Below are 21,381 nucleotides of genomic sequence, written 5' to 3'. Positions count from 1 at the left end.
AGACAACGCCAAGATCCTTTCCATTTGCGCCACGTGTTGCCACGTGAGGCTGGTTGTAAGAGGAAAAAAAAAGGGAATAGACAGTTACACCGCAGTACCGGGTTAGTAAAGCCATAAAACTTGCGCGAAAGTCGGTCCTCCCATATGTTTCCCTCGATATCACTCTAAAATACCTGTGCCCTCAGTTTTCAGTACATTTCCAGGGAATACGTATATCATTATCAAATCGCCCGCAGATTTACGCGTGTGAACGAGTTAACCTTTCGTACCAACGCCTATCTCGGCGCAAGTGTAACGATGTAAATAACAAACAGTTAATATTTTGCTTCGTTATTATTGTGCCGAGAAGTAATTAGACGGAAGTCGCTATGGGACGCGGCGTAACGACTCAATTCTATCGCGGCATCAGGAAGCTCCTGGATAGATCTGGAGGAGAGCGTGTAATAAATCACGGACGTTGAGCGTTAACGAAACGAATAAAACGGTTCGCACAGTCGCGCGGAGAGAATCGAATTTTAACAAAAGGCAGAGGAATGTTCATTGAAAGAGATAATGATGGTGGGAGAGAGCGCGGAGAGACGCGCTGCACTCGGTTACGCTCTCGCGTTGCGGCGTCACGAGATCTTTCACCGCGCGTCTAACTTCAGCGTGGACTGCGGATTACGTAAGGCCGTGAGGCTCGTTTACGTAAGGTTTTAGCGTTTCGCGGTTCTCTGTCAATAAACCGGCCTGTGGTCTGTCCCGTACGCGTGTATTCGGTCGCGGGTCTGATCGAGAGAATAGCGAGAGCCGGTTGCCGGTACACTCAAAGGAGCTTTTGGAAGAGGCGAGACGCGTGTCCCTGGACTCCATTTCGCGCATCCGCGAATCGCCTTTTGCGTGAAGCGTAAAAACCGTCAGGTTTAAGCATACCTTATTAGGCCACACGGTGCCGTTAATTTCAGTTGATGCTTTCGGCCGAGAAACCATCATCCTATCTCGTAATTACAAATGACGTTGTGCAGAATATGGGTGTTGAATCCGGCAATGGTTGGAGATAACACGCGTTGAAACTCTTCCGGGAACAAGGTTAAATAGCGAAGAGGAACTATCCCTCGCCGGAGGCTCTATTTCCCACCAAAGTGCCTCCAAAATAGCGGTTAACTCCCCCTGTTCGAAACGACTGTTGCCGAAACGGGCTTAGATCGTGTTTTCGGTCGAGGGGAGTGCTCGTTTACGCGAGCTTACGAAATCCGTGAATCCGAGTTTGAATCGCGAGACACGATGTTTATACGAACTTTAATGCAAAGTCAAGAGACATCAGAAACGCTCACGTTCGTGCCTTCTTAAGGAAAAAATTGCGAGACCTTCCGCGAAACCTCCGAAGGCATGTTTTCTTGTAAGATCGAACGGTGATGATGCGAAAGTTCACTGGATGCAAGAATGTGAGTGTGCCTCGTTGAAAGAAATCGAGTGTACTTTACAAAAAATAAATAAAAAGTGAAGGGAGAGAGAGAGAGAGAGAGAGAGAGAGAGAGAAACATACGCTTTTCTGCATACGAGAAAATATATACATGTCGCAAAAATGAAAAATAGAAATTTGCATTATACCTCGTTACCGCGTGACGAGCTGCCTTTGAATTCCGCGATACAATTCCATTTGTAGATGCAGGTGGTTCCATATTTTTTCTCTCTTTCTCTTCCTCTCTTTTTTCCTCCCTTCTCCTCTTTCGACGGGGGCACGCGCACCTCGCTAATGGACCTCGCACGCGGCACTGCATTCGATGCGTCTGGTCGCATTGTTTCTTTTATGACACTCATTACGCCGTGTATGCGTGAGCCGCGCTACATCATGTACTTAATAACACTGAGGGAAGTACATTATACAAAACAGCGGCGGCTATGAGCGAACAGCCCTCCTCTTTTATACAGTTTGTTACATTTGGAAATTTACCAGTGCGCGACAAATGCATTTTTCTCGCTTCCGAACGTGCACGTCTTATTCTATCGTCAGTGTTCATAAAGTGTTTTATTTGATCGATTGTGCCTATTTACGATCAGTGCGATTGTTAAAAAAAATACATTAACTCGATCGCCTGAGATAATTTTTACACCCTAATTAAAAGTCATTAATTACATTTTGTATCATATATCATTGATTGTTTCTAATTACTCTTTAATTTGTTAATATATATTTTGTTAATATATGCATCTCGAAATTGACTACTAAATTTCAAAATTTATAAAAGGCATCTGTACATCATTTCAATTCGTCATTTTGCTGAATTGCACGATAAATTAAATTGATTTCGTAAGATTACGCGTCTATCGTTTGATTCGATCGCGTCGTCGATCAAATAAAAGTACCACTATCACAGCGCGTACACCGCTGACAAAGGCGACGCGAGATCTTTTAACAGTGGGCTCCATTCCAGGCGTGAGCGTTTTCGCGTTCAAAAATGAAGCCGTTAAGCGGGACGCTTTCTCGTATCCTTTGTCCAGAAAACTCGTCCTCGTTTAAGCGATACGTGGACGGCGAGATTTCGTGTATCGCGCGACAGTGCAGCGTTTCCCTCGCAGCTTTGCCGACAGCACGGAAAATTCACCGGTTTCGATTTCGCGGTAACGACGATCTCGATTACTCCCACTGGACGCAAAGGCGACGGTTGCTTCGTGCCCTCTTCATCGACGTTGTCGTCGTCCTCCCTACCTCCTCCCCGTCTTATCCAGAATCGCGGAAGGAGAGAATACATAATTCGGTAGCCGATATTAGGTCTCATTGTTACCGGATTCGGTACGCGCGCGAGCATTTGCAGATACGCTAGCCGATAGAGCGTGCCTGATAGAGTAAGAAACATCCGACGAGAGAGAACGCAGCTGAAGCAGGAAGGAAGGAAGGAAGGAAGGAAGGAAGGAAGGAGGGAAGGAGAGTCGTTCTTCGAGAGGTGGAAATGACATTTGTATGCATTGCGATCCGTATTACAGTACAGCCAACTCGATCCAACACCCCTTTCTCTTCCCTCTCTCTCTCTCTCTCCCTATACCTCGAGTCATCTTCTACGAGTTACTCCATGATTACTGTTTTCCTATGCTGCGGCGCGCCGCCTCGGTTGCTCCCACAGGGAAACGCGCCACGGCGACGTCACGCCGCGTCCCCGTTCACGTTCGCGCGTAGGATGACAGGCACGTGGAGCTGACCCCGCAATACGATTGAGAATCGAATCGAACTCGGCAGCTTGAAGAGAATTATGACAATCGCGTGTATGACGCGCAAGCCTCCTCCAATCTCAGAGAGAGTGTGTGTCTAGACAATTAATAGATGCTCTAAGATCCTGGGACATGCGTCGCGATACGCTTTTGTCACGTACACGGTTGTATCAGCTAAATACATCGAAATACAGCTGGAGCAAGCTCTACATGAATCTCACGATGTCGAGCGCATTGAGAACTCGCAAGCTCGTGCGAGTTTCGAGGCGTTGCATACGTACGTATAACGCGGAGGAAAGTCGATAATATCTGGATTCGGCATTCTATCGTATCTATAAAATGGCACTGAAGTATCGGTTCCTCGCATATCGAATCTAATACATCACTCGCTTTTCTTCTCCCCGTATCCCGTCGTTACTTCGTACTCGTACTCTCGTCATACTCTCTTTCCACGTCGCGAAGCTCTCGTCAGAGCACCAAAAGGTCCGCAAAGGCGCCGAGAGGGACGCGCGTGAGTATTTGATCCTTGAACCCCTCTCTCGGGCACGCAAGAAGGAAACTGTCGGGACGAATAAGTGTTCGGTACTCTGTGAGCTTATGCGCGTTCCCCCGAAGCGCCGTGAGCGAGTTCTTGATCTAGAAATTCTATGGAAACCGGCGCATGGTAGACGCGAATATAATCGTCGGATAAAGGGTAATAATATTTCCCCGTAAAATTGCGCGGTTTGTGAAAAATGCAGCAATTAATTTTGCAAAGAGGAGAAAGATAATATCAGTGTGGGGGAAGACATCAAACTATAATTAACTGAGAATAACAGGAAAATCACAAAGGAGCCAAGCGTACCATCTTAAAATTAGATACTTCGTTAAATTAAAATGAGAAGAAAAATTGAGACTGAAATCAATTTTACACGATTCGTATAGAACAGAGTAATTGGCTTACTTCCGCTAGTTAGGGGAAGAGCTCGCGAGAGAACGATGATGCGTAACGCCGCGAATCAATTAGTTTTTGCCGGAACGTACGAAAAGTACGAGAAAAAGCTCGCGATCCGCCGCGAAAGAAGTTCGGTAATGCATCGCGCTGTCGGTCGCATTACAAGCGCGAACTCGTTACAGGAACACCATCTATCACGCGGTGCAACTGTGGAAGATTTATCTCGGGCGATTATCCGAGGATAAATCTTCGTTCCCTCATTTTCGTCGTGGCGCCCCGAAGTAGCGGTAGACGGATCAGACGTCGGCGTTCATTTTCGTTCTTTTCGGCCGCCGCGTATGCGGGACTGCTCCTCGAAAAAAAATGACGTAGCTCGAAATTGATGGACCGACCGACGCGTGCCGAGTCACCGACGATCGTGAGATTCAGACGTCGAGAGAGCGACTCTTTCAGGAACCATCAAGGTCCTGAAGACCGCAGGAGTGCGCGCGCTTCGCTTCTCACTTCGAATTCTCCGTCGTCCGTTTGATTCGCGATTGAGCGCGAGGTCACGCTCGGTGTGCAAACCGCCACGCCGGGAGCTCGCGCAATCGTCGCGCGACGCGCGAGACGTACGTGAAGAGACTGGCGACGTTTCTAGTGATCCACGTCTCCGGATGGCGAGAAATTAACTGTAGGAATTTACTCAGACATTACCCCAATCACATTTATATGAAGTGACGCTTACTTACTGAAATAATAATTATAATAATCATTTCAAAGAACGTTACCGTGCGATTAGAGACAGCGTATGTAACATCATGCTCGATCTCACGTCGGAATCGACTGAACGGAAATATGTATGTACACGCAGAAATTGAACCTATTCTGCCCGAGGTAAATTTTAACACGATTCACGGAAATCCGAAAAATCCAATTGTTTTTATCGCGATTATTGTTAGAACAATTAAAACGATATCGAGCATTGGTACATTGTTCTTCGAGTGTGATAAAAAACCTTTTACCGAAAAATATCGAGCAAACACAATACACATTTGAACCGCCGAATTGAAGCTACGACCATTAACGCCACACATTATTCGACGTTTGACGTTAACGAAAGATTTTCGCGATTAAAATTTAATTTCTCTCACTATTATTTAGATTCGCTGACGTTTGTTGTAGCCGCAACAGATACAAAAAATTCATAGCACGTCCGCTCATGGCGTGACGCCGCGCCGGAGAGGATGTCGTGCCTAAGCGTTCATGCCTTTAACGATGCCACTCGGATCGAACGACGATACTCTTGCGAAACGGGACAAGCCGGTGTCTGCAATTCGACCGGATAACGCTCATCATTATAAAAAGGCCCCCGTTGCCGATGTCTACGAACGCTGAATCGAGATCTAATCTGCTTTATATAATAGGGTAGGACTTTTATTGCCACATAATTGGCGACGAAACGATCTAATCAGACTGAAATAAACGTTAATACGGTTTAGCTGGATTCGTCTGGATCGGTCCTCTTTACAATCGTGAAAAACTTCACAGTAATGTTACAACGCGAGAAAGTCGCGAGAAATTATCACTGATTCCGACAAATCTCCCTCTATTCACTTTCGTTGTTTCTTGATTTTCCAAGTCACACTTCCATCGCTAACATTACAAACCATCGATCGATGTCAATGCGTCGAAAACTTGCCCAACAATGAAATGGTTATCCGCCTCGCGAGCAACGAAAAATAGGTCGGAACGAGATCGCTAAAAAGGGAACAAGGACCTAACGTCGGTGGCTTTGTGCGAAACTACGCGCGCGTTATTGTGCATGACGAGATGACTCGTTACTGTCAATGTAAATCAAGCTCCCTCGTTTATTTTCGCTACGTTGTTTCCGCTAGACACTTTGCTCACGCGTGAGTGCGCGTAAGTGTGCTCGCGTTGCGACGTTTCCTTTCTTCTTTTTCGTACAAATTCAACCTTATTGATTTCTATGTATTTAAAAAAAAAAAAAAAAAAAAACTCATTCCCTCCTTTCGCTCGTTCGAGCGCCTCACAGAGCTTCGTTGCATCTCCATGGAAACCGCAAATTAAACGCGCGGCGTGGATGAATCGGTCCAAAGGATGAATCAGATTTTAAATTAAAAGCTCGCATGCTCTGGCTAACTTCCGCCGGTTTTAACTTAACTTACTGTGCTTGTCAAAAAGCTAACTTTTCCACGCTGTTGGCGTGAAGCGTGTGTTTTGTAGCCCGATTCGCCCTTGATTATTAAACAATTGAGAAAATTGGAGAAAAATATTGCTTAATTAGAGAAAAATATTATTAGTAATTGTTATCAAGGATCTCGACAATAAACATAGAGGGAATCCGAAAAGAAAAGTGCAAAGACGATGTGAGTTTTATTCGAGACAGCGCTGGACAGATTGAAGAGCTTTTTAATTAATTCAGTAATTTAATAACGAATGTGACGATAAATTCCTACGGAGGATTAAATCAAAATACAGTAAATTTCTGTTACCATTTCCAATAAACAACTCAGACCATAGAAAAATATGAATAAACTACAGTAATAAATGTTTTCAAGTTTGATCTAATTTGTGAAAATTTAATTTGATATCACATATCCATCTTTTATTAATATGTAATAAAAGCGGCTCTCATTTTGCTTTATAACTATTAAAAACTTTAAACTCGGCTTTTCATTAAAAACTTGCCGCTCCATTTCGCAGTAACATTTAGAGACATCGTTAAGCGCAAATCTAATCCCTTGGCTTCTAACTGACTAGCGAAAAACGAGACAGCCGTTACAAGTTCATTTCAGACGTTAATCCGTCGCGACAGAAATTATGCGCGAATTTATAAGGAACTAGACTCTTGACTCGAGTGATTTCATTGCGCAATCACACCTTAAAGTGAAAATATTCAAGTGTCATCATTCTCAAAAGGATTGATTTGGAAAACTAAAAGCCACTAATCATTTCTAAATACCGCATTTCAAGCTTTAAAAAGTGAATTTATATTCGTAATCATTCTAGTTAGTCTTAATCATTATTACACAAAACAAAATTTACGTAAGCGGGATTTATAGAGTAAAAAAAAAAAAAAAAAAACACGAGATATATTTTCCGGAGTTTCTCGAAGATAAGAATTGTCCTTGTTATCTGAACGGACGTGCGTACGAAAGTATTCGTAGAATCCGCGCGCTATGAAATCCGCTATTTTCTTAATGGAAATTTCACTGATTATGACGGCGGCGCCGAGAAAACTTTTTCCACCGCGGAAAGTGGCGCGTCCGCGCTTTCGTGCGCGAGCTAAGTTCGAAATCGTTGAATTGACATAACTTTGAAAAACTCCGACTACGAGCGACCTCGTCACTCTTTTCTTTGTGGAATAATTAACGAAACTTCCGAAGCGCCCCTGCGCTCGACAGGGCATCCACCTTGTCATGTTTAGTCGACATGCACGTTTTTGCCGTCCGCGTCGCTCTCGGGACGTGTCCCTCTCGGTAAAACCGGAGGTCATCGGATTCCGAGGCGTTTCCGGCAAAAATGTTGAGTCCGCACGGACACCGGGATTTGCGGGCTAAAATGTGGTAATTTCAAAAACGCAGCGAGAGCACTGCGAGCCTGACTTAAATACGAAAATGGAAGCAGAGATTTACTTATGAGCCATCGTGCATACAATTGTCAGAAAAAAATATTATAAAAATACTAGCAAGTATTCAATTTCACTAATTTCCATTTTTATATTTGTTAATGGCAATTTATTAGGCAACCGAAGATAGAAACCGTGAATTTTTTTAAAAGGTGCATGCACTCGTATTTCTGTCGGTATTTAATTTGATAAATTGCGGCTTTTGTATAAGTAAGGATTAACGCGCAACGCGCGCGTGCAAAATAATATATAAAGTCTTGAATACTATTGCCGAGATAATAACTGAAATTATGCCGGACAACGGATGCTTTTAGGTATATTCACGCGAGATTTTTAGAGAAAGGGGCCACTACAATAAAGGGCAATTTTCGTCTGCAGATTCGAAACGTCTGCAGCGGTTACACAGCGGCGCATGCGGGCTTGTTCATTCGCTTTACAAATGCAGCTCGTGCTTCACTAATTCATGCCTGCTGGCGATTAATTATACCTCGTATAATACACAGCGGCGATTAAAAATTAAAATATTGTAATAACTCTCAGCGAAAGAAAGAGAGGGAGAGAGGGAGAGAGAAAGACACCGCGCGCGCAATGAATGTCGACACAGATCGCGGAACGTGCCTAGTGCGTTATTCACGATACGCTTGTACATGCAAGTTAATGCGGTTCAGTCGTATTATGCTACCGACTAACTATGTATTTTAGCGAGATTAATGAGTCCAAAATATGGGGATCATTAATATTAGATCGCTCCGCGCGTACACGGCGCGGCGCCACGGTTAAGCGATTTTTTTTCCTTCCCGCAGGCGTGTCCATAAACGTCATTACGCATTTAATAATAATGACGCTATCATTATGCTTTATCATGCGCCATAAACCGTCAGCTGTCTGAACAAAATTACGTATCGCCGGAAAAAGAGGAGAATCGAGAGGGATGATTCAGATTGCGAAAGATCCGACGTTTAACGACAGGGATTCAAAAATATGGACGAAGAGGAGAAATGTCTTAATGACACAAGTGATTAAAATTCGTATTTCGGAATTTGAAAGAATTTCCCAAGATTTAACGATAAAGTTAGGAAACGCGCGCGCGAGAATCTGAAAGTTCGTAGCTAAAGAGAGATTCCTCGACCCGTACTTTGGTCGTTACTCTCCCGTATTTTGCTTCCGCGGGAAAAATACGCGTTCATCGTACTCCGTGTATTCGATGCATAGAAGCCATTTCGACTCGTCATCTCGCTCGGCCGGAAAACCTCAGAAAATGCATCGTTTACGTGGAACCAGGAAAAGGAAGGAATTCTCGGCAGTCGGGTGGTTCGGATCGATTAATTATTTAACGAAACCCCTTCCCGCGCACCGCTCACCTTCTCTTCCTCCTGCTTGCCCATCTCCATCCACCTCCCGTTGCTCTGTCGGCGTTTTAGCCCCGAAGCATCGTCCGCTCGTTCTGTCTATGTTTCCATCCCCTGTACTTCCACCCTCCTCCCCTCTTCGCTCTCTCTCTCTCTCTCTCTCTGCTTTTCTCCTTTTGCACGTCGACACCCTCGTTGACCCCACCAACCGTCCCGGTCTGAAATTTCATCGTGAACACGGGAATCGTAACTTCGATCGCGCGCAGCGTAGCCTTCGACCGCGGTACTCTTCCTACTACATGCAAGAGGAATGTTAGTAACAGATACGTAATTATGTGCCCTTTGATGAGAAATCTTACGATGTTGCATATGTGCGCGTGTAAAGAGCGATGGAAATCACGATTGGGAAATGGGCTGGTAGTCGAGCGACACTTTGGCCGAAAAACGTGCGAGTTCTAAAATCACCAAAATCGATTAAATGGATATATTAACGATTACAGATATCATCAGTATAATTATTGATGCTTATTAAATAATAGCATTACTAAATAATAGTATGACAATGCTTAGTAAATAATAGCCTGCGAAACGTCATGATATAATAATTGGTGCTCACTAATAATCAATGAATGGTTGATAATGAGGAAAGCATGTCTACGGGAACATTTCGAGGCGCGAGTGTGCCAAAAGTGTCGCTGAGGAAATATGAAACTCGCAAGAGTCAGATACACGGAGGAACGATAGAGGCGCGGGAAATGAGAGGGCAGTCAAAGGAGGGGATGGTCGGACGCGATAGGGGCTAGGGGCGCAGGATGCACAGACGCACACAGTTAAATGGCTCGATAGATGGTGGACGAGGCGAGGGAGCACAAAGGCGGCGGATCGTTCTTTGCGCTGTTAAAAGGCCCTCCTTCTAAACGACCATGGCGAAAAGGTTCTTCTTCCTCGTCGTCGTAAACACCGCGCGGCGACCTCGCTCTCTGCCTCCCGCCTTCTTTCCCGTTCTATTTTCTCTCCTCATCCCTTATCGCGCCCGGGCTGCACGTCGCTCCAGCTCGCTCTCGTAGTTAGGAAAGAGAGGTAGAGAGGAAAAGACGTTCCTCCAGTTACCTCTCTTCCCGAGCTCGTCGCCCCCCTCCCCCCTCGCCGGGCGTCCGTGAATTTCTTCGCGTACCGGCGAGACGACTCCACCTTCCACGGTGTCTCGTTTCCGGGGTGACGTCTTTTAGCAGAGTCAGCGGCCAAGTTGCGCCCGACCTACGCGGACGCCTACGACCGATACATGCGAGATCATCTTTTCGGTCAGGTTAAGAATACGAGATTTCATGACGCGTCGTTCGTCGTTCGCCGCTCAATCGCAGGGAGATCGGCACGAAGGCCGCCTCATCCTCTTCCGCGCGCCGCTATATTTTGAGAGGATATTTAAAGAGACCCGAAAGGGCGGACGAACACGTCGGCGGCACGACTATCGGTTAAACGAGCATTACCTTCCTCGTTGCTTCCTTTATCCGCGGTACCCCGTTTCCTCATATTTCCTTTGCGGCTTTACCGCCGCTTACTGTTTACCGCGGTATCATATTTACTGCGATTTATCCATGGCGTTATCGCGCCTGCGGTTTCATCCCTCTTTCGTGCCCGCCGCTCTGTCGGGAAGGTACCGCGATTGTATATTTTTATGATTACGATTTTTCTCGATTTTTCACGATACGTAACATAAACAGCAGATAAGAATCCGACCCTTTCATTTAAATAGAGATGTACAAACTATTCAAAAATTTCAAATTTAACAAATTCGAATACAAATTACATATATCAACAATTTTATAAAATTATATTTAAAATGACTTTTATTATGTAATTAATCAATATTATTTTTCTTACATGGAAATCTTTTTTATTATCTATAAGTATTCTAACCAACAATAATTATGTTGTTAATTGAAAGTTACGTTTCAATGATTCGATTCAATGAAATTTGACTTGATTCGATTCGACGTAAAAAAAAACCTTGATTTTATATCTCTAAATTTAAACAACACGTTCTAGATGCAGAGAAATTACTGAGCTACATTTTGCAATCATTAATCTTATTTGATGCAATTGTAGAAAAAATCGATAATAAGTTTCGATAATGAATCAATAATATTCGAATTATATACTATAATTCATTTTCGTAAGCATTAACATACGTCCAACTTTAATACATTATTTTATGGTCCATGCGAAAGTTTCTACAAAATGTATCCCTCCTTCAATTAAAATGTCTCATCCTAATATACGAGGATACTTCTTTGAGTGCTGTTGAAACAAGATTTTGTGATGTCGCAACCACAACGTGACAGTTGTACACATACAGTACACGCATCTACGGCGCGTTCTCGGTTAAAAAACTTCTTTCTCCGATGCAAACCGAAATTCCAACCATAAAATTTCTTGAATGATACAATTCATAGTCTCAAAGTAATGATCACGACGATTGACTTTTTTTTCTCGCAGTTTGTCCGAGTTGTCGGTTCTTACTGATTCTCGAAAAACGATCGCGCAAACTTTACGTCGGTGATTATTCTCTCCGTTTTTAAGCGCGTCGATTGCGGCGTTTCCTCCAGCGCGGGAGAACGAACAAGAGAATAATTAGGCCACCGAAAATGCAGCGGCTAATGGAGAAGCGGCACGATCGATAGTTAATTATCACACGCAGACAGCTGGCCCGGGGTCGCTCCGGCACAGCGGCAGCAGCATCATATCTCGATTTGTCTTTCGGAAATAGAAACTCTCTCGCTCCCTCCCACTGTTCTTTTTTCTTTTTTTTTTTAATTCGTCCATCCGCGCCGTCCTCGGGACAAGCTGGTGAATCGATTCGCAAAGTCCCACGCATCCATGCGTTATTACGCGCCCCGCGCCGTGATAATTTAGTTCGGGTCGAGTACGCTTAATACCTACTTTTGCCGCCGGTACGCATTTGATAATTATTCGGCATTCGACCAGACCGGCCGAATAATTACACCTGTTTGTCCGTGGCATTTAATATAACAAATGTTATTTGATCCCGCGGTCCGATACTTGCACGAGCGCTCGCATTTTATCATCCGATATCGGGGAAAACGCGGCGCGCATCACTGTCTCATAAATTCGCGAAAATCCGAAATCCGTCGTTTATTTCAAAAATCGCGGACAACACCGCTTTTACGCTCGCGGCTCCCAGCGCGACTCGCGCACGACCAGATCCCCCGGACCGAGTAACATTCGCGTAACGACGTAACCACGTATCAGGGATAACATCCCTCCTGCATCCCCGGGATCGTATAGTTGCCTCCGGGTTCTTTATACGAGCTCGTCAGAGTTGCCATATGGAAATATCGACGATAAGCCTAGCCGGCGCTAATACAACGCGTGGAGATTGTGGGGTCAACGCGATTCAACATCGTCATGCATATTTAACGTCCTTTAAGCCGATTCCCGGTGCAAGGAAACACGATGTTCGGGTAATAGGCATGGATGCATCCCCGCGACGCGACGCGACGGACGCGGGGGGATGCATCCGTGCCTTTGACCCCCGCCCGGCCGGAGAGCTGCATTTCCCGATGCCCGCGCGTACATAATCGGCGTCACGCGCGGATAAATACGAATTAGTGTGCGATTATCGTGTTTGTACATCGGCGCTTTTTCCGACGGACAACATACGCCCCGCGAAATTGCAGGCCGGACGGCTTTCCCACGCGGCATGCACATACGCGGTACGTGTTTGCGGGAAAACGCGATCGTACTTTTCAACTTTTGTTTCTACGGTTCTCTCTCTCTCTCTCTCTCGTTCTCTTCGCCACCCTCTTCTTTTCGTTTCTTTTTCTTTTTTTTGCCAATTCCTTCCTTTGCAGTTCTCCACCGACCGACGTGTCTGTTTCCGTTCTCCCACCCCGTCTCCTGCTCCTCCTGCTCCTCCTCCTCCTCCTTTCGCTCTCCTTCTCGGTCGGTTCTCCGTGAATTTTCATGCGGCAGTGCGATATTAAAGTGCCGTTTCCCTGGGATATTTGCGCGTCGAGCAAAACGCAGAAAATAGTTACGTCGCGCGCGCGCGATTCTTTTTCTTCCACGTTCCTTTCTACTCCTTTAATGGAAAACGGAGGAGAGGACGGACGGATAGACAATATTTATTATACTCCGGAACTCGATCCACCTTTTGCGAGCGGTATAACGTAAATACATAGCTAAATGAAGCTACGAACGACACGAGCGAAATTATAAAACTAGCTGAAGAAATGACGATACTTCAAAGGGGCTGGAATATCTTTGACACAGATATCGTAATAATCTCCGAGATGCCCCAATAAAGGGTTATTGAATGACGGAGAGAGAAAGAGAGAAGAACAGAAAGGTAACTGTATTTGTTAAATTCTGCAGAGGTCATACTTCAAAGCAGGATTTAATTTAAAAAGAGACAGGAAACTTTTATGGTTAAATCGAGGGCGAAATTTGCAAATTTATTTCAGGGAAAACAATAAATGATCACAGTTTAGATATTATTTGCTACTATATTGAACTTTTATATTTTTCGCAAGTTTTGTATTACTTATTGATTTTCTACACTTCAAATATAGTAGTAAATGACACCCAAATCAAGAGTTATTTTCATTTATTTCTTATTCATATTTCGCTAAAATGAATTTTAGTAGTCGAAAATTTTGACTTCAATTTAACTATACAAATGAGTGAACAACAAATGTGATAAAGAATGTGCTAGTAATTCGCGTAAATTCTCGTCATCGTAACGATTATTCTCTCATGTTATGGACGTGGCGCGCGGCGTTGCCCCTAAAAGCGGGAAAATTTTATTTTGCACACTGAAGCGCATTAAACAACGTTCGATACGCACGCGGGCGGAAATATTTTGCGATATTTAATAGTATTTACAGGAAGCGCTTTCGGGATCCTGCGTAACATTAAAATCATATTTCACGCGCGACCAGCGACGAAATTCATGAATGGGAGGAGGGTGAAAAAAGTAAATCAGCAACATAGCGACGCGATCGCAAATCCCGCGCGCGTATGAACGCATTGTCCGCGAGCGCGAATTAAACCGCGGCGTTTTGACGCATAAAGTTCGGCTCGTCGATGAGCCATTAATTAGCTTCCGCGGCACGGACGCCGTGGCTGGCATCAAATAGGATGAATGCGGGATTTCGTGGAATGCCGAGCTTTCGTAAACCGGTACAACACGTACGCTCCCTCGATTATGATACGTCCTACTAAGGATTCATAGCGCGATTACGTGGTCGAATTTATCACGTTAATCATGAATTTACTCGTCCGTTTGCATGTTACCACGGTGAGAAATACGATTATCTATTTTCATCCTTACACATGAAAATCTGTAATTTGACAAACATGGTAGAAAGTTTCTCGTCTCGGTTTTTGGCTTAGACAACTTATTGAGATGAGAAAGATTATTTAATTGTTGGGATACCTATTTCGTTATTTAGTAATCTTATGTTCGAAGAACATTGCTAGCAGATTTTCTTTTTATAATCTTATAGCAAAGTGCCAATTTCAAAGAAGTTGATCAAGTAATAAATAATTAATAAATGTTACATCCGTATTAATAAATATGAATGTCACATTTATATGATAAAAATATTACATTTAAAAGCTTGAGTAAATACAAAATACGATTTAATAAAGTAATAATCGTGTTAATAAAATTTTCATCACTAGTGACATCAAACTTTTATCGTATAAAAGTTTTTGTCTGCCAATGTGAGAATTCTCTTTCTAGTAATAGCACGTAACGATACTAATAAATTTAAATATTTTAATGTAATATATTAGTGTTTAACCATGAAGTGAAATAAAGTAAAAATGCGAGAGAAATATTTGTGAGAAATATTTCGATATTGACATTAACGCTCGTCCGTCAAAACGCGAATAATCAAATTGTTCATTCTCTCTGACTTTTACGCCGACTGTTCGTCGATCGATGATTAATTTAATCAAGGACCGAGCAGTAAAATTTTATTCTATATCCGAGTTTCTCCACCTAGAGCTTCGTTCGGAATCACTTCTTAATCTTTTCGGTGCTAAGTATCTTCGTCTCTTCACTCGGATATACGACCTCATTGACTTCGTCTGCGGCAACTTCTCGTGTCAGGCAAGATCTACTTTTATTTCGGGGCCAGACTCAAGATTCCAGAGGCCTGACCCAGTCTGTCAACCGACATGAAACTTGGTCCATTCGCGTGACACGTACGACGCCAAGTTTCACGAGATAAACACCTGCGGACGAGAGGGCCAAAGTCAAAGTTTTGCGCTCGTGCACCGCTCTACTCGACAGCGTTATTCAAGACATATTCGCGTACCTACTACACGGTCGAGGTGATCCGAGCCGGCACATTGGCCGGCACTTGATCGAAATTAATACGCTTCGGGAGTTCGGAGCTAATTAATTTTCGGTTTCGCGGCGACCAATCCTCGACGTTAAATTACTGCTATTACCGCTCCTTCGATCGGGCGATCGCGCGCGGCACGAATTACGGGAAGTTACCGAATGTTTGACATGGAGCCGGAAAATTCGATGTTTGTCAAAGACATACCGCGTCTCGATCGAGTCGCCGTTTATGCGCGAAATGTTTCAACACGCCTCCGCGAAAATTACCACCCGCGTATTAATATTCAGCGAGAACAATAGAAGGAATCCTACGTTCGGACGAAGCGCATCTGGAACGCAAATACCGTTGTGCATCTGTACCGGAGGAGAAAAGTGGAGGGAGCGAGACATTACGCGGCCATGTTTCTCCCGGGGGAAAAACAGCGCGCGGCGATGAACAACATCGATTAAACGTTTCTCCGCATGAATTAAAGAGACTGTAAAAATTTGTTTACCTACGGGAGTCACCTCGCGACGGTCGGCCGCATTTTCAAATGATTTAAATTTCAGATTGCTCAAATGACCAAAACCCCCGGAGGTTCCAGATGGCGGCCTTTTCCTTCGTTTCTCTCTCTTTCTTCCTCATTTCCTTTCTCTTTTCGAGGAGAGGACCGGAACTCATCAGCAAGGAAATAACAATAGACACGGCAGAATATTTCAGTCGTGTCAATTAATAGGAAAAAATAACAGAGCTATTAGTTTCTATAAATTACAAAATATTCGAATGTTTAAATATTGAGAAAAACTGAACACTCAATCTTTCCAAAGACAAGCAAAATAAAAGGGTCTGTTATAATAGATATAATTTGAAGTTTTTTTTTCTTTTCATGATCGCTTAATCACAGGAATAAATCGTGAGAAATGTGTAATGCGCCAATTAATATTTAGATTAATTCCGCGTTTTCCCTTCGATCTCTCTTAATTTCACGCTTGTCACTCATATGTCGTGTCAGATGTACTTTGTAGCTAAAAATTGCTTTTGCAGGCGGTCGGGGCAGCAAAGTATCGAAGCGGGCGAAGCCCCTCGATCCTGACGAGGACGACTATTACTACGATGATCCCGTGGACGAGAGGAACAATCCGACGAACGAGGCGCCGGCGGTGCCGCCCGGATTCCTGAGCCCGTCCGTGCGAGAGTACCTCGATCTCGGTAAATCGATACCCGGTACGTAAACAAGATCATCTCTCGTAAAGTTATCCCTTTGTGATCTGCTTGTCGGACCGGGGCCAATCCCCGGTCGACACGCAACGGAGTCTCGCTCTTTCCGTCCCATGCTTCCTCTCTCTCTCTCTCTCTCTCTCTCTCTGTGTGCGCACATAACTTCCGGAATCCGTTCTTACTCCTCCACTCTACTCCACCTTCTTCTTCTCCTCCCAGTCGAGTGTCGCTCTTTTGAAATCGAGAGTGGACGCGTCGCGTAAAAACCGACCGATCGTTATTTCTCGCTCGCAAAAAATAAATGAAGTCGAGACCGAGAATTTTACGCAAAGACAAACCGGGCTCGCGAGACGTTTGCGAGTGAGACTCCGTCAGATAAACGGAAAATAATGAGGAAGTGGAGAAAGCAAAAGATATGACGAAATAGGCGGAGGAGACAAGTCGATTGCGTAGACACTCTCCGTCGAACGCGTCTTCCGTATTCTCGAGCAGAAAATATTTCACGCTCGACGGTGCCAGAAATGCCAGAAACGCGAGAGTCACGCATGGAATTGACCCTTTACTTTAAAGTACATCTGCAACCATTTTCGCTTTATTCATAAGACCAGAGAACGCTGCCGAATCCGCGGGAAATACACGACTGCACAATATGCATAACGGTTGAGCAATCCAATACATTTGCGGAATCATTTCCGAGCAAAGTTTCGCGCGGAAAGATATGCATCCCGGCGGAAAGTTTCATTAATCTTGATCCACTTGTACACAATGCTGATATAAGCCTGGCAAACGTATATAGGGTGTCCCAAAACGCGTAGATGATAATTTTAGAAAGAGTTCGTCGACAAATTTTCAAATCGATATTTTCCCGAATAAAAGTATCAAGACGTTAATACGTTCTTTTAATTTATTAATTTTTGCAAAGCTTCGATACAAAATTTAATCGCAAAGCTGTTTATCGTTAAAAAAAGCTAGAAAAATGATATTTGATCTAACGAATGGATTTCTAAAACACTATAAGAAGATTCGCGATTGTTTCCGACAGTTTCGTGACACCTCGTGTAACCCATTCCACTAGATGGCGATTATGCGAGCAAACGTATATGTGCGGAGACGTCGCTTATGCGAATGAAGAGTCAGGTCGAGCGATACGCTTTGCCGACTGCGATTATATAAGATTTGCCGGCCGCAAATTGATGGGATTTAAATCTAGACGGACGACGCAATACCGCTGGCGTTCATGAACACCCTTCAGCGGGTAATCCGGCCAACAATAGACGCCGGAATGAGGAGGAAGATGCCGGCGCGAGGTGGAAGTATAAGGAAATACGTAGCCGCATACCTCGACGAGCAATAACTTATCTTCTATTCGCTTCTTACCTTTTCCTCCTCGTTTCCGCAATCGCATAAAGCGCGCCCGAGTCGGAGGAGGGACTCGTCGAATACGAGGCGCCGCGCCGCTTCGTGCCGATTCGTTCCGCGGAGATACCAGCAATTTCACTGATATTCTACCGTTCTCTGCACCAAGACGAAATAGAGAAGGGCACACCACGTAACGATCGTTTGTCGCCCGTCAATTTCCCTAACGCGTTTCTCTCTAACGTCTCTCGAAAGTCTCCCTCTCGGTTGACTTACGCGCAGTTCGATATGAATTTTACAACATCGGCGAAAGCCGGTGTTTCCAACCCCCACGCTCCCGCGCTCTCGCCTATCGCCTATATCGAGATGTACTAGCGATTTTAAATGCATTATTATTTCCGCTACTAGCCGCGCTCGATCACCGGTATAGCTTTGTATACCGTGCATAATTTAAAAAATATATCATTATTGTTATGTACGAAGTACTGTCTGAAGTGAACTCGGAGTATTGTATCAAGTTGCGAAAATGTAGCTTCCTCGATAAGTTTCAGAGTATTAAAAGCTTTAACAGGGGTTTACAATCTGCTTGAATTAAGCAGTGAATTTGTCGTGAAGCGCTTTAACAGATTGCTTAGAATCTCAAAATTGTTCCACGATATTATCACTTTACAGATCGATGAAATCTAATCAAAATATGCAATGAGTTATGACAATTATTCAAGCAGAATTGCAAAATACAGAAAATTATAAAACTTGAGAGTCAAAATGTAAAGATGTTTGAGAAGATGCAAGATTACATTCTTATTTGTTTTTTAATTAATGATTATTTTTACCATTTTTTTTACAAATTGCAAGTTATTACTTTTAGGTACAATTAATTAGATATAAGAAAAACATTAAAAATTAATTTGCAATTATTTTGCAGTCTTATTATTTTAATATTTTTCTTAAACATTTACTGGTACAGTAACTTTTACCCGGAGGATAGCACTGTCGTGTGCTCGACAATTCTTGCACTTAATGGAAAATAAATAAACCGCTTACTAATGGGATTCTGTAATTTACATTCTGCGAATTACGCGTAATGCACCGTCCCTGTTCTCTCGCGCTGATCCTCACCGCGGTGCAAAGAGGCGGTCGCTTTTGGTTTTAAAAATCATTACTTTAAGGCGAGGTAACTGCATTAGTAGCATCGTAAATTCACGTCAGTGTAACTGAACGAGAAACGCTATTAATCTCGACTTCACCAGTGATGCAGCTTTTCCCTCCTCGGCACGCTCCTCTGTTTCGAAGGAAATTTATACTATAAATCATAAAAAATAAAGGACGTGTAGTTAGCGATCCCCGTTTTCGTAAAGAACAAGGTGAACAGAGATACGCGAGACGATACCACAATGTACCACACGATGCACGATGCATTTCTCAATTAAAAGAAAAAAAAATAGGGAACTCGCCCCAAATCGCAAAGTGTTGGGCACTCGAGGGAGAAGAAAAAAGTAAAATTAGCGGCGCATTTTTAAGTGCAGTTTATTCTCAAGTGCTAGCGCGATAACCTTGTTGGCCATTAAACGCGCGGTCATACCGCATTAAGCGCGATTTATGTCACTTTGTGCCGGCTAATGGGTTCTTTGAAGGACCGCTTTGAATTTCAACGCTGACCTATCGTAACACGAGCAGGCAAGCGGCATCCGCCGCCGACGCCGCCGACGCCGCCGACGCCGCCGCCACTTCGATTTGCCTCGGTCGCCCTACGGAGGGCGAACGTCGGCCGGCGCGCGGCCGGGCTCTTCTCTCCCTTTAGCCGATCGATCGTAAAATATTTGCTGCAGCCTTCGCGTACGAAGGGAAAATTCCTATAATGGAGTTTGCACATCGCGCCACCGGAGGGTAGATGGGAGAGGCAGAGGCTGAGGAGAGACTTGTGCGGCAACCCCTGCGTGTGCACGTTACACGCGATAGAGAATGTCGGCCGAGCTGATTTATAAGCGAACGCGTACAACAAGGGTGGTGGTTCGGCGCGCATAAAATTCATACACTAAATTAAATACGGCCATAAGTACCCGAAGGTACTCGCGGGTAACGAGTGCACACTCGTGAAACTTTACGGAACGGAGGGCGATTATTTATCTCGGGCTCACGCCCGCGTCTCGTGGAAACGCGAATAATATATGGTGGCTAATCCGGCCGACCATTGTTCTACGAGATCTGATTATTTGATAACGCGTTAAACGTATTTCGTCGCGCGATTAAATCGATCGCGCGATTCGAGAGCGCGCACAGGCCCTCGGTGTAACGCGAGCGTCGTGTTTAAATCACCGTGCTTTATAGCCGATGATGATAATCGTCTCGCGCTCTCCGATTAATCTATAAGTAAATGTACGTTTATCGATTATGAATATAATTGGCTACGGAATTAGTATGCATGAGCCTGAAATTTTGGAAAATACGAATATCAAGCGAGGGATGTGACGTCTGCTTTCAAAATGTCAGAACCTTTCAACGTTACGCGGAGAAAGAGAGAGAGAGAGAGAGAGAGAGAGAGAGAGAGAGAGAGTAAAATCTGATATTACTCCAATATTTCAAAAATAAATCCGGTATGGATTATCGATACATCCATTTCTCGAGCGATCCGATAAATATGCAGCGCGTCGATTCGGGCCCGCGAATTTGAGAAATTTGCCAGGGCGCCGACAGGAAATTCCGCGAATATCAATCGATGACGAACGAGACATCGTCGTCGGCGTTAACGTCAATCTTCTACGGAAGAGCGACAACGATGCGACGGCGACAATGTTGTCGACGACGACGACGACGTCGGCTCGCCTTTCGCCGATGTGACGAGAACCGATTAGCGCTCACAAATTCTCAAACAATGCATGAGGAATTTACGATGCCGTCGCTTCATCGTAAACTCCAGTATGTTGGCTAACTATCGTGACACCCTTCCGACAAAGGCTGATTACGCCGCCTTGAAACGACTGAACGTTGTAGGGACCCCCCCTCCCCCACGGTCTATGGAGGTTGACTGTGCAGGAAGAGTGGCTAAGAGCAAAAATACGGAGAAGAATAGAGCCAGGAAGACTAAAGAAATAGTTGTATAGATAAAATAAATTTTAGTACATAGACATTTCAGAGCTAAGCTTTCAAAAAGATATTAAACTGTATCGCGCAACTGTATCATTGTAATGACAACGAAATGGAAAGAGATTTGAGACGTAACTCAACAAAAAATGCAATAAATAAAAATTTAATCAGATTAAAACGCAAAAAGTGTACGTATTTCTAATTTCTCTACGACATATTCTTATGACTTTTAGATTTGTGGATCGCTCTCCCTCTCCTTCATTCGAT

At 44.1% G+C, this 21,381-nt stretch overlaps 2 protein-coding genes across 2 annotated transcripts in view; one reads left to right on the top strand and one right to left on the bottom strand.

Moving 5' to 3' along the window:
• LOC105200570 (RING finger protein 17) overlaps positions 1 to 21,381 on the bottom strand; it is a 148,357-nt gene that overhangs the window by 36,838 nt on the left and 90,138 nt on the right. The gene's annotated exons all lie outside the window — the stretch shown is intronic.
• The window catches only part of LOC105200513, a 56,168-nt gene that overhangs the window by 25,145 nt on the left and 9,642 nt on the right, over positions 1 to 21,381 (top strand). The window contains exon 2 of the mRNA XM_011168097.3: positions 16,501 to 16,680. Within this exon, the coding sequence (XP_011166399.1) occupies positions 16,501 to 16,680 (180 nt within the window). The remainder of the gene's footprint in view (positions 1 to 16,500; positions 16,681 to 21,381) is intronic.

The sequence above is a fragment of the Solenopsis invicta genome, chromosome 6 (genome assembly GCF_016802725.1).
Source record: "Solenopsis invicta isolate M01_SB chromosome 6, UNIL_Sinv_3.0, whole genome shotgun sequence".
NCBI lineage: Eukaryota > Metazoa > Arthropoda > Insecta > Hymenoptera > Formicidae > Solenopsis > Solenopsis invicta.
This window is presented reverse-complemented; position numbering and strand designations above follow the sequence as displayed.